Consider the following 13,059-nt stretch of genomic DNA (forward strand, 5'->3'; position numbering starts at 1 on the left):
TGGGCTCATGCTGTCGACATGATAAGGTCAGGCAATAAATGAGATAACGTCAAGCTCCCAAACATTTTCTTCTTTGCCACCAAGAAAGCAAATGGTGATTCAATTCATTCATTGGCCTGGAGTTTTCTTTCTTGCTCTGAGAAAAGAAAAGGAGATAAACACAAGGGACCTTTATTTAGAAAAAAAAAAAGGTTAGAAGAGGAGGTCGGCATATGTGGCCAGGGATTGAGGGAGGGGTATGGATGGATGACGCAACAGCGGAATAAACAAATTGAAATCAAATCACGTAAAAAAACCATTCAATTCAATAGAGGCAAAACCTGTCCCAATTCCATTCCATTTCTGATTGATTTCTTTCTCATTCGTTCCGGCCTCCTGCAGCCCTGGTTTCTGCGGGCGGAATTCCATACTGTCCTCCCCCCCACCTGCTCCGCCACTCCAAATTGGCTGCAGATTTCTCGTCTCATGGCAGCCGACGTCTCCATCCCCACGCAGCCAGCTCTCGATCCCCCTCCACCACCAGCTGATTCCTCCTAGTCCCTCTTCTCCTCTTGCGCCGACGCCTCCTCTCCCTCTTCCTCGTCTCACTCCTGCTGCCGCTGCCGCTGCCGCTGCCGTGGCGGTGGAATCAAATCAAATCAAATCCCGTCGAAAGGTGCGCCCTTTTCTCCTCCTCGATGCGTTGCAATCTGAAAAGTTTCGGCTTTTACGGCACTAATTTCGTGGAGATGGCGCCGTTACCCGATTTCACGTGGGATTCTTCCGCGGAATTTAGGGCAGGAGCCGTGCCGCTTTCAGAGGTGTTATGGGCGATTCCGTGCTCAAAAGTCTCATCTTTTATGCCCCTTTTGTGTTTAGTTGGTGGTGCTCCCTGAGCTGTGTGATGGATATCCTAGTTCAATTCGGAGACGCCACTGGATTTCGGGTAAATTTTAGACCCATTTCTGTGGAAAAGGAACCTCTCCTGTTTTCCGAAACCAAAGGAGTCTTTTTGACCTGTGGTTCTGTTTTTCTATAGGTTGTTTCTCCAATCTATCATCATGTGTTCTATCTGGGTGATACTACTGTGGACACTGTTTGCATTGCTGTGAAATTAACATCACTCCTGCTTTTCAAATTTGTTTGCTTACTCGTAGTAATATGATATGATTGCAGGTGGTTTAGGTGACTGGTGCAGTGGTGCTTGGCGCTAGCGCCTTCCACGGTCACAGCTTTGCAGCTCTGCGGTGCCGCATCTGTGCGGACTCCTCTGTTCTATAGCTGTAACACAGGAACTGAGTTCTGTCAAGATGACATGTCCAAGAGGATGGAGATCATTCCCCCTTTGTTTCTTTCTGGTGATTTGCCTCATGGTTCAGCTGGGAGCTTGCAATGTTGTACTCATGGCGAACAACACAACCCTGTCATTCGATGATGTCGAGGCAACCTTTAGTGAGTGCTACATACTATTATCCTATATCCCTGTATCTTCAGAACAGATCAATTAGCATCTCGTATTCCAATGGCAACATAAGCGAAGCTTTGTGCTTGTCCATTTAGGGCCACTTCGTCAAATTACAATGTATTCTTTATGTAGTTGGTGTTAGATTTTGTTTTTCTTTAATGCTAAATTGCTATGTTTTTTATTAGTTCGTGAATAAATGGGTTCATTGCTTGTTTTCTTTGGCCCTGGTAGTTAGATGGCTCTTCTAGTTTCTTCTCATACACTAGCACCATCCTTGTATCGTTGTGACTAATAATATGCAATGCTACTTTGGTGCCTTAACCAAACTATCTGGTTGATGCAAGCCTTATTGACCTTTCGGTCTTATTGCAGCTCCAGCGGTGAAAAATTCAGGTGCAAATGGTGTGCTTTATGCTGCTGAACCTCTGGATGCATGCAGTCCGTTGACAACAAAAGCAGTTAAAGGATCTGCCTCACCATTTGCTTTGGTTATAAGAGGCGGTTGCCAATTTGACGACAAAGTTAGAAATGCACAGAATGCTGGATTCAAGGCTGCTATAGTATATGATAATGAAGACAACGGCGTTCTTGTTTCAAGTAATGCCCCAGACATTATTTTTTCCAGCTTATCTTCATTTACATTTATTCATTATTAGTGCACATAAGGGGTGTTTCTCTATAGTTATTTGAGTATTTCTATTCCATAATGCTGTAAGTCATTAAAGTGCTCTAAATTATTAGATTAGCTTCATTGAATCTAAAAGGTAGAAAACTGATGCAACCTTGCCCTATGCTTAATTAATCAAAATCAATTGTAAAGTTTTACCATTCACATTACTCGGTGAGTGCATATATTTTCAATATCTTTTTTTTCCAAACACGCAGGAGAGCTGCGTATCATTGTATTTAGTATATTTTCAATATCAATTGACTAAGAGGTGTTGCAGTGGCTGGAAGCTCATCCGGAGTCCACATATATGCGGTATTCATCTCTAAGGCCTCAGGAGAGGTGTTGAAGAAATACTCAGGTCAAACTGAAGCAGAGTTGTGGATAATACCAACATACGAGAACTCAGCTTGGTCAATCATGGCAATTTCATTCATATCACTGCTTGCTATGTCTGCTGTCCTAGCTACTTGTTTCTTTGTGAGGAGACACCAGATAAGACGAGACAGGGCTCGAATCCCCCAAGCTCGAGAGTTCCATGGAATGAGCAGTCAATTAGTTAAAGCAATGCCAAGTCTCATCTTCACAAAAGTTCAAGAAGACAATTGTACATCATCAACATGTGCCATTTGCTTGGAGGACTACACTGTGGGAGAAAAACTAAGAGTGCTACCTTGTCGACACAGTATGTACCTCTCACATTTATATATGAAATCTGTCTGCATTGTTTACTATTCTTTACTATGTCTTACAGATGTGAATGTAGAGTAGTGCCACTAGAACGTTAGTAAAAGAATGGTGTGTGTGTGTGTGTGTGTATGGAAAAAATCTTCCATCAAAATAGTTCCCTACAGTCCATATAGGCTTGAGTTCTTAGCTAGATTGAATACAATCTTTCTACATTTCATATGCATTTTGGCACCTTCTCATATATGAATATGTGCTCCCTGATTCCATGATGTGCATAGTATATGGAATTTTTAGATACAAAGTTCTATCTCAAGCTTATATAAAAAATGATCAGTGGTGCTTGCATCTGAAACCTTGCAATACTTGTTGCTGCATCTTTCTTGACCCTTGTTCCATCTCAAGCTTTATTCTTAACTCGTATGAGGCTTGGTTGTTTTAATTTGCAGAGTTCCATGCAGCTTGTGTGGACCTGTGGCTTACCTCGTGGCGAACATTCTGCCCTGTATGCAAGCGGGACGCAAATGCTGGAACATCAAACCCACCTGTATCAGAGTCTACCCCCTTGCTTTCTTCCGCTATTCGCTTACCTGCTGAATCAACCGCTTTAGCTTCATTCCGGTCAACAGTGGCAGCCTCTCCCCCAAGGCCAATCAGCCGGCATCCTTCATCACAATCCATATCCCGTAATTACTCCATTTCAAGTTCTGGTATCCCTCGCACCCCTAACCCCCATAGGTCTTGTGCAAACTCACCTCCCATCTACAGAAGCGGAAGCAATGTAGACCTTGCAAATATGTCATCCCCATGGTCTCGCACATCACACCTTGCATCCGCGCACTCATTGTATGGGGGCCATTTGTCTCCACCAATCAACATCAGGTATACTTCACCACACGTCTCCTGTTCTGGCTACGGATCTCCCAGTCGGTATATAGGTTCATCACACTTTTCCCATGGATCTCCGAGGTATTACCCTGGATCTTCAGGGCAGCAGCACCCTTACCTGCGGCACTGCACACTGTCAGGCCCGAGCCTGTTCACCATGGTGCCGCCATCACCACAACAGACCCAGCTTCAGCATGGTGGCGACTCGGAGACAAGTTTATCAGCTGCGGCATCAACTCAGTCATTCTGTCAGCTCTACCTACAGCATTGTCCTGACTCTGACACGTCATCTCAGTCGCTACCAGGGTGCTGATTTCTGCTGCAAAATTCACCACTTTAACAGCAATGGTGGCTTCGTGAGATCCTGTGAGAAACCTTACCTGGCACCCAACTGACACGTTAATGCGAGCTCATCGATGGCGCACCATAATGATTGAAAATCTGTTACGCACAACTGCTTGTAAGAAGAGAGAATCAAGCAATGGTGGCCGAGTGCACGGAGTGGGAGTAGTTTTGACTTGGCCTACTTTGAGGCATGTAATGTAGTTAAATCATAGGTTTTTAGTGCTCAAGAGTTGTTTTGTTTGTTGCTACATCTTGAAGAAGCAATGTCAGCTCCTGTCCGGTTTCATGAGTGTTTAGCAGCTTGTATTGATGCAGCTTAGTAGGAACCTTACTACCTTAGATGGAGTTTGTCTCTTGACTCTTGAGGTTTAAGCCTGTAAGATCTCCTTTAAAAAAATAATTCTTGAATTAGTTCGTAAGGGCTTTGAAATATGAATAATTCTTGATCCGTGCTCTCTCCCTTTCAGTAGTAGGTTACTTGTGAACATCATGCCCATCATGATTGGGCTCCATAGAGCTGATGCTTTCAGTAGGCTCCATCGGTGTCAATTGTTTGTACAGGCTAAACTGTGAATGCTGCACGTTCCTGAAAGAAACATGGTCGTGATTGGTCGTGGCTTGGGTGGACAGGACAGCATTTAGTACAGCCAGGTGAATGGTCCATTGTTGATTCTAAAGTGCTCAGTGGTGAATACTCCATTTCCAGGTTCCAGAATCATGCAAGTCCCAGATAAGACACATTGGGTTGAAACTCCATTCCCGGATGTTGATCCTCCTATGTTCACTGCAAGACCGGGTAGGCCCCAGAAGAAGAGAATGCCAGGAAGAACTTCCAAGACAGTCAATCAGATGAGATTGATGCAGAAGTTTTGGCCACAACACAACACTAGAGGATGTGATCCAACGAAGAATGGCACTGCTAGGATGAGTAAAAGGCTGTGTTTTTTTGCTGTTAGGTAACTTGTATTACGGTTGGCTTGAAGACATGCTGACACCAGACTCGCAACATCAGAGAACAGCAGCAGCTGATGGCAGAGCATTACTGGCACATAAACGGCAGCCAGACTGCAAACGTCCAGCCGAACATGTAGATGACAATAATGTACATAAATGTTGCATAATACCCTGTACAATTGCTCTCTCTCTCTCTCTCTCTCTCTCTCTCTCTCTCTCTCTCTCTCTCTCTCTCTCTCTCTCTCTCTCTCTCTCCTTTTCTTTCTTTTCTTTGTGGACACACTTTCTTTCTTTCCGAATGCAACTTAAAAAAAACCAACTATTCCAATCAAAGAAAATCGTCTCAAGTTTAGTCTAGACCACTGCACTGCCCCTCCTCTCAAGATCAGTTCACTAGCTACCAAGCAGAGTCGCTGCTACGATGTCAATGCATCCAGGTTACCCTGAATGACATGATCAGATCGACAACACCATCAGAGATTCAGAGGCAGCCTGCTACTCACTCCCTCTGCTTGAGATCGATGACGACGACGCTGACGTTATCCCAGGTGGTCCTGCCTAGCGCGAGCCTGACGAGGAGCGACGCCGCCCTGGAGCACCGTGCCTCCTGCTCCGGCCCGGCGGCGGCACCCTCGCCGCCGCCTGCCGCCGGCTCGTCGTCGGCGGGAGAAGGGTTCCCGTCTTCCAGGCATTGCCGCGCCACGGAGCAGGCGATCTCGTTGGAGATGACGTCCCACATCCCGTCGCTCGCCAGGATCAGGCATTGGTCCTGCGGCGTCCGGTCCGTTACGGTGATCTCAGGCTCAGCGATCACTTCAGGACGTAGCATCCTGTCTCCTGCACCAACAGCCTCCCATTTTAGTAGCAAATCCATCAGGGTAAAGATGCTGCAGCTAGCATCACTGTCATCATAATGGATTGTATTATTGAACCTCTATCCCCACTTGTGGCTTGTTTACACTTTACAAAGGTCCACCCACTTCTTTTTCTAGGTTGGGTTAGCATCACAGGAATCTCAAGGAACAGCTTTAGTAGAGAGTTGAATGCTTGATTATGTTTGGATTCCAGAACACCCGGCAGTTGTTAACACATCGCTGCTCTTGATCATAGTTATATGCTACTAGTTTCCGATTGGATGGATGAACATTGATGCCCAAGGATCGGAACTAACACATATACCATACCACACCATACCTAGCGCGCGCGACATGGCGAGGATTCCACGCACGCGATGGCCGTTGATGTAGATCACCCGGCCGCCCGCCGCCTCGATCCGCGCCAGCTCGTCCGGCCGGTCCGGCTGCCAGACCAATTATATTAGCACTAGAATATTAGCACTGCTGCTAGTCAGCTTTAGAATGACCAAAACCCTCTGACAGACGATTAGCACTGCTGCTTAGTATAATAAGAACAGTAGCAGAGAGTACATAGTTAGGAGGTGTGATAGAAGCAATTAAGAGAACCCTAGCTAGCTAATTTTTCGAAAAGTTACCTAGCTAATTACAATCAGCACGAATGTTGGCGCACCCACCATGCCACTAGTTTTTGCAGCAGGCTCGCTAGTTTTTGCTGACCACCCACCCACCCATCACTCATCACCAGGGAGAGAAGAAAAGAAGAGAAAAGAAAAGAGAGCAGCACCGCAGCGAGCCAGCAACTCGCCGGCAGGTGGCGCCTCCGTCCACCACGGCCTCCCGAGCCGTCGCCCCACGTGCCCCCGCCGATACCGACACGTGTCCCCCGCGCCACCGGAATAAGGGACTGCCGCTGCATGGCCCGGCCCCGCGCGCTTTGATATCCGTGCATCGGGCACGGGTCAACGCCGCGACCAGAGACTGGCCTGGGGGTGCGTGTCGCGCGTACGTACGTACCTTGTGGTCGCGTGAGAGCGGGACTGGCGGCGCTCCGGCGGGCCCCCGGCAGAGCACGGCGCGGGAGTCGCCGCAGTTGGCCACGACGACGCAGCCGCGGACCAGGACGGCCACCACCGCCGTGGACCCCACGATGTCGGAGTTGCACGACAGCAGGCACCGGCACGGAGGCCGCACGATACGCCCGCACGCGCACGCCAGCGACGCCAGCGCGTCCACGCGACGGAACGTCCGGTCCAGGGCCGCGCGCCACGCCCGCTCCTCCTCCTCCTCCTTCTCGTCTTCTACCACCTGCGGTTGGGCGCTCGTCGTCGTCCCTGCTTCCCCCTCCGTCGCCTGCTGCTGCTGCTGCTGCTTTTGTAAGGCCGCTCCCTCGGCGGCGAGCTCCTCGGCCAGGAACTCGTGCATCCGGTCCCGGCACAGCGTTGACACCTGCATATGCATGCGTTGTCGTCAGATGACTAGCTACTTTGAGGAATATGACACGCGTACTCCTACTTAGGTGTATCCGTGTATGGATTGGTCAGTACTTTGGTCGAATTCGGAAGGTGCTGGAATGGCCCATGTGTTGTTGGTTGGACACGTACAGCACCCTGTCATTCGACTAACTTGCTGCCACGCATTGCATTTGGCATTCATGGTGTCGTCTTCTTTCTTTCTTGCACCAACCGTACTAGCAGTGAAAACCAAAAGCTGCAGACGACTTACTTACAGTAGGCTAGATAAAAATTAAAGTAAAGCTTTTAGATCCTGAGTAAACGATCGAGAGCATGCATGAAATCTTTCTTATCTTGTTAACCAACAAAACGGTGAGTGATTAGTAGACGAGCTGAGGTTAATTACTTATTAGATAAGAACGAGAGACAAGTTCCGCCGGCGGCGAGGCGGCGTACGTACATGGGATCCGCCGTGTCCGTCGAAGACCCCAAAGAAGTGCATGGGCGAGCCATCGATCCAGGTGCAGAACCCCGGGCGGAGCGACACGGCGTCCTCCATCTCCCGCGACCGCCCCGCCACCGACAGCCACCCGAACGCCACCGGCCACGCCCGCGCCGCCGCGCCGGGGGACGGCGGAGGCTGCGGCCCAGCCGCCGAGAGCGGCAGCTGCTGCTGCTGCGTTCCCCCCTCTTCCTCCTCCTTTAGCACTGCGTCTGCCTCTCCTTCCTGCCCTTCCTCCTCCTCCGACGCCGACGACGGCCGGATGCGCTTCTCCTCGCTGGGCCCCCCGGCGGCCACGGTGGCGCGCGGGGGCGCGAGGCGGCGGCGCCTGCGCAGCCGGCATTCCGTGGTGGAGGAGGACGATGCAGCACCTGGGTTCCCGTCGCCGCCGGGCATGTTGACGCCGGCGCTAGCCATCACCGTCACCTGGGCTCTCGGGCCAGCGCCGGCGGCACCACCCGGCCACCCACCGCCGCCTCCTCCACCCCCGCCAGCTGGTCCGATCCGGCTGCGAGAACTAGCAATGGAGCAATGAGAGCGAACAACAGGGCAATAATTTAGCAGCAGCAGCAGGCGTCCTGACAGGACAGACGGCGGAATCTGCCGCCGTCGCCGCCACGTGTCCTCCCGGCGAGAGCCACGGGTTGGCTGCGAAACTTCTGGACGCGCGACACCTCACCCCTGCCCACGCGGGCCCACCGCGCACGAGCCGGACGGTCAACGTCGAGACCAAAGGATAGACTACCGTGGGGCCAAGCCCGGGCGCGCGCGAGTCAAAGGCGCCACGTCGACTACATACCTTGTGGTCGGATCGGATCGGACCGGAGGAGAGAGCACGGAAAGGCAAAGTGGTCGCCGGCGGCAGCGAAGGGATGGGACCGGCGGATCCGAGCTCCAATAGTGATTGGGAGGGAGGTGGAAGCCAGATAGCGCCGGCTTGGTCGTCTTCTTCCCCGTAACCGACGCCTCCTTCTCCACCATACCAGGCTGGTGACTGCTGCGCCGTCGTGCCTCCGGCTATCATCCACCGCTGACCTTTCACCTCGTCCTTCGTAATTTTCCTGCCACCGAACACAGCCCAATGTACCGTTCCCTCCCGACCGGCGGAACTCCCGCGCCATCTCATCTCTGCCGCCGGCCAAACCACTGCAGTCGCCGCCGCGCGCCGACCTCTCCCTAAGGCCGGTGACCATCAAAGCCTACGAAAAAAAAAAATCAAAACTTAACTCTAACTTCGCCGGCCGCCACCCACCACCGCCGACCTCGACTACGACCAGCAGTTGCCGAGCCGCTCCCGCTCACCTGCTTGAACCGAGCAAGTGAGCTCGAGAAGAGCAGAGACGAAGGTGATCGTACGGCAGTACAAATCCCGGACACCGAAAACTTGTTAGGATTCACGGGCACTCACTTTACAGCCAGCAGCAAGTAGTAAATCGGTGTGCTGGGCTCTCTGATGGGCCTCTTCACAAATTAGCCTATTAGTCTTTTTATGTGTTTTTTCATTTTTACGAAAAATATACTACTCCGTCCCTTAGTTTAGTTTGACAGAGTTCTACTTCCTCCGTCCCAAATTATTATTCGTGTAACTTCTTTTACTATACGAATTATTATTCGTGTAACTTCTTTTACTATACGTAACTTTTGCTATGTATCTAAATAATGCATCTATAAAACCTTAAAACGAATTACTCGGAATAATTAATTATAATTAGGTGTTCAGTTATTACGTTGTCAGCATCATAAGGAAGTATGAAGTCAGAAGCACACTTTGAAACTTCACAACATAGATCGGTATTACTAGAAAAGTGTTTTTAATGACATACTAATCGTGTTTATTTTATTATCTAAAGTGTTCGGATGAGTTGCATTTCTCTTCACGGTAGAAATCCTTCGATTACAAGGCCTGAAAACCAAATCAGGTGTTTCTTTCCCAAACACGCACCGAAACAAACATCAAACAGGTTCTTGGCATCACATCACATTCGCATCCTTTGATCGATGCAAATGCCGGAATTGTTTTATTGGATTATCGAAAGTATATATAGCAGCACGACTGCACGAGAGAGACGACGAAATTGTTTTACGGCGCAAGGCCGCTGCTGACAGTGTCGTCTCCATGATCTGCTCTTCTGCTGCTGCTGCTGCACCAGCATCAGGATCAGCATGGATAGGGATGTCCTCCGTCCAGATGGCGAGCTCGGTGTGGCCGTCCTCGGTGACGCACGCCCGGAACATGCCCATGATGTTGTACCTCACGCACACCTCCCCCTGGGCCGACACGGCCACCATGCCGGCGGTATCGGGCGGCGCGGCGCCGACGACGCGGTCGACGGCGTCCCTCAGCGGCAGGCCGCGGTGCTCCATGACGGCGGCGACCTCGCGCGCCATGTTGTGTCGGATGATCTCCTCGCCGATGCCCGTGGCCGACACGGCGCAGAGCGCGTTGGCGTAGGTACCGGCGCCCAGGATGGGGGTGTCGCCGATCCGGGGTTGACGACGGTGGAGAGGCCGGCGACAGCGCCGCAGCGCAGGGTGTGGCCCATTGCGGGTGCCCTTATCATTTTGTCTCCCCTTTTTTATCCCTTGCGTGCCAAATTGAGCACAGGTAGATTCGATACCTTAACATTGCTTCATTGCCTGGGTAGATTCGATACAGATATGAGCACAGGTAGAGAAAAAGTAATACATTTCTATGAAACAAAGCAAATCCAAACTACCACACATGCTAGGACACAAAGGGAGCAATAAAAATTTGAGACACCTCAACACAAAAGTGTTTATTTTAAATAAGAGAACACACAGTGTTGGTGACAAGAAAACGCATGCAGCAGAGACGACGACACAACAGCCGGCGGCAGCCTTATTTTCTTCATGATACAGGAGATGGAAAGATGCTAGTAGCTACTACTAACAGTCATACTGCATGCTTAGCTATTGACCAATAACTTAGGCCTGGCGTCCGAGGCGACGTCCACCGGCGGCCATCACCTGCCGCCCCTGCGACGGCGGCGGAGCAGGGTTGTTGCCGTTGTTGGCGGCCTCCGCCACGCCCCGGGCGCTCGTGGCCAGGTCCACGGGCTCCGACTCCGCGATGACCCTGCTGCTCCCACGGCCATCGTCGTCTTCCTGCTGCTGCTGCTGCTGCTGCGAGGGGGCGGGGGCGAAGAGGTCGACGGGCTGAGAGTCGGCGATCTTGCCGGCCTCCAGCGGGGTGCCGTTGTGGAAGCCGGTCCGCAGCATCTCGTCGTCGCCGGCCACCTTGGTCCGCGCCGTCCCGTGCTTCATCAGCATATCACGCTCCCTCTGCGCCATCGTCGTCGATAATCGATCGGATCACCGACACGCAGCACTGCACGGAAGCTAGTAGTAATGGGATATGGTTACAGCAAGTCTGATCGGTGATGTTGAGTGTTGACGACGACTGGTTACGACGTTCTTGGATCGCGTATTTAAAGTTGGAGCGGCGAAGGCTCGCGTCGAGGACACCTCACTGTCCTTGCGGCGGCGACGTGGCTCGCCACCGCACTGCATGCCCTCGTGTTGCGCTGTGCACCTGCCATGCTTCCTCTCTTGCATGCTTTATACGTGCAGCTAAGGCAGCTACTTTCCAGAGCTGTGTAGAGGATCCGGATTTTCGTTTTCTTTCTAATCCCTAGCTAGCTACCAGATTGCCGTCCATCCAAGTTAAATGATATCCAATCCAAGTATCCAACTATCCAAGGATGATGACAATGTTGCTCTTACGAAGAAACACAAACTCGAAAAGGAGCACCGTTCCCTTTTTTTTAAAAAAAATCAACAAGCCACGTTAAACAAAGTCCAACGAGAGCCCATGGGCCGTAACATTCGTATGTGGGCTTCTAAGTACACAATACCCTTGTTTGGGAGTTTGCATACAAGACCACCAAACAAGCTATGAACTTAATTACTGGACAACAGTTGTCCCTACATGGGAGAGCGAGGAAACTGGAGGGTGCTCGGTACAGTGACCTTTAGAAGAAAACAACAATGTCAAAGTGTTCTCGAACGGAGGTAGTAACTTCTTCAACGAGAAATGGAAATTGTTGGATAGTTGATGTCAATGTACTTACGGTCTCAGCAGCCACAGTATGAGTTTCTTACCACTCGAGCGTATAGGTGTCCGGGCCGTATGTATATGATGATTTATTACTTGGATAAAAAGACTAAATGAGAGAAATGGACTCAAGAATAAAAAGAATGGGATTTGTGGCTAGGGAAAGTTAAAAATTGACGAGTGTATTTTTTTTGCCGAGGGTTTTTTTTCGAGCACTCGGCAAATAAGCTCTTTGCCGAGTGCCAAGCTAAGCACACTCGGCAAAGAAAAAACACTCGGCAAATGTCAAATAAAAAACACTCGGCAAACCTCCCTCTTTGCCGAGTGCCAAAAAACACTCGGCAAAGAGGGGGGTTTGCCGAGTGTTAAAAAAGGCACTCGGCAAAGAGGGGGGTTTGCCGAGTGTTAAAAAAGACACTCGGCAAAGGAGTGTTTTTTTTGGCACTCGGAAAAAAAAATAATTTTTTTCCTCTTTTCACCTTGAAATTTTTTCTACTCCCCACATACAACATGTGGTACTCCATGTTAAATTTTGGTATATTTTTTGATCTATTTGCTATATATATTTAATTAATTGTATCTCAAGGAAAATTTTGGTATTAAGTCAAATTTGAACTGCAAGTGATTCAAATTATAGAATAAAATGAGTAAAAAATGATATTTATGTTATTTATCCCAGTTTGAGGTCTTACCCATGAAATGAAAAGAACTTTCAAACATCTTGTTCAGGAAACATAACCACAAACATGTGATCGAATGATTTTTAAATTCTAAAAAAGGCAAACGAAGTCGGAAAATGATGAGATTTGTCATGATGTGTTGGTATCATACGTGGAGGTTGTGGTAAAAAATTGAGAAAGTTTCGCACATTTTATCACGTACAATGTTTACAAACCGAAGCATCTCAGAATAAGAATCGTACCGTTGAAAAGGATTCAATAAGATTTGAAGTCAAAATGATGATCGAATTTAAATTTGACTACAAAACATTTTGTATAGGCAATAGAGAACATATCTTATTTCATGTGAAATTTTGGTAATTTTTTGGAACCGTTTGATAATTTTATCAAATTAAGTGCAATTATAGAATTTTAATTGATATAAATTGAATTGGAGCTATAACTGCATAAAATAATGAAATAATATGACTAGAATAATCAAATGTACATATTGTTGAGTGAATTTGATG

The 13,059-nt window shown here is 49.1% G+C and overlaps 3 protein-coding genes across 7 annotated transcripts; 1 reads left to right on the plus strand and 2 right to left on the minus strand.

Annotated features, from left to right (window-relative positions):
• The first annotated feature begins 253 nt into the window (after positions 1-253).
• Positions 254-5,152, plus strand: LOC101784080 (receptor homology region, transmembrane domain- and RING domain-containing protein 2). Of its 5 annotated transcripts, none has more exons than XM_022827480.1 (7): positions 254-655; positions 859-925; positions 1,019-1,055; positions 1,156-1,431; positions 1,817-2,041; positions 2,392-2,796; positions 4,738-5,152. In XM_022827480.1, the coding sequence occupies exons 4-7, from the start codon at positions 1,290-1,292 to the stop codon at positions 4,989-4,991; spliced, it is 1,026 nt and encodes a 341-aa protein (XP_022683215.1). In that variant the 5' UTR covers positions 254-655; positions 859-925; positions 1,019-1,055; positions 1,156-1,289; the 3' UTR covers positions 4,992-5,152. The 5 variants fall into 5 exon arrangements, with proteins under 5 accessions (XP_022683215.1, XP_022683214.1, XP_004972418.1 ...); XM_022827479.1 differs by lacking the exon at positions 4,738-5,152 and adding an exon at positions 3,248-4,479 and having other exon boundaries at positions 275-655; XM_004972363.3 differs by lacking the exons at positions 254-655; positions 4,738-5,152 and adding an exon at positions 3,248-4,479 and having other exon boundaries at positions 850-925.
• LOC101785286 (probable protein phosphatase 2C 37) lies at positions 5,075-8,382 on the minus strand. Its single transcript, XM_004972365.3, has 4 exons — positions 7,754-8,382; positions 6,857-7,288; positions 6,180-6,285; positions 5,075-5,822 (listed from the first exon to the last, which is right to left on the minus strand). The coding sequence occupies exons 1-4, from the start codon at positions 8,210-8,212 to the stop codon at positions 5,485-5,487; spliced, it is 1,335 nt and encodes a 444-aa protein (XP_004972422.1). The 5' UTR covers positions 8,213-8,382; the 3' UTR covers positions 5,075-5,484.
• A 1,317-nt stretch (positions 8,383-9,699) lies between these two features.
• Positions 9,700-11,220, minus strand: LOC101785689. The gene has a single exon (XM_004972366.3). The coding sequence runs from the start codon at positions 11,105-11,107 to the stop codon at positions 10,742-10,744; it is 366 nt and encodes a 121-aa protein (XP_004972423.1). The 5' UTR covers positions 11,108-11,220; the 3' UTR covers positions 9,700-10,741.
• Positions 11,221-13,059: the final 1,839 nt, after the last annotated feature.

This window comes from Setaria italica, chromosome VI, assembly GCF_000263155.2.
Source record: "Setaria italica strain Yugu1 chromosome VI, Setaria_italica_v2.0, whole genome shotgun sequence".
Taxonomy (NCBI): Eukaryota; Viridiplantae; Streptophyta; class Magnoliopsida; order Poales; family Poaceae; genus Setaria; species Setaria italica.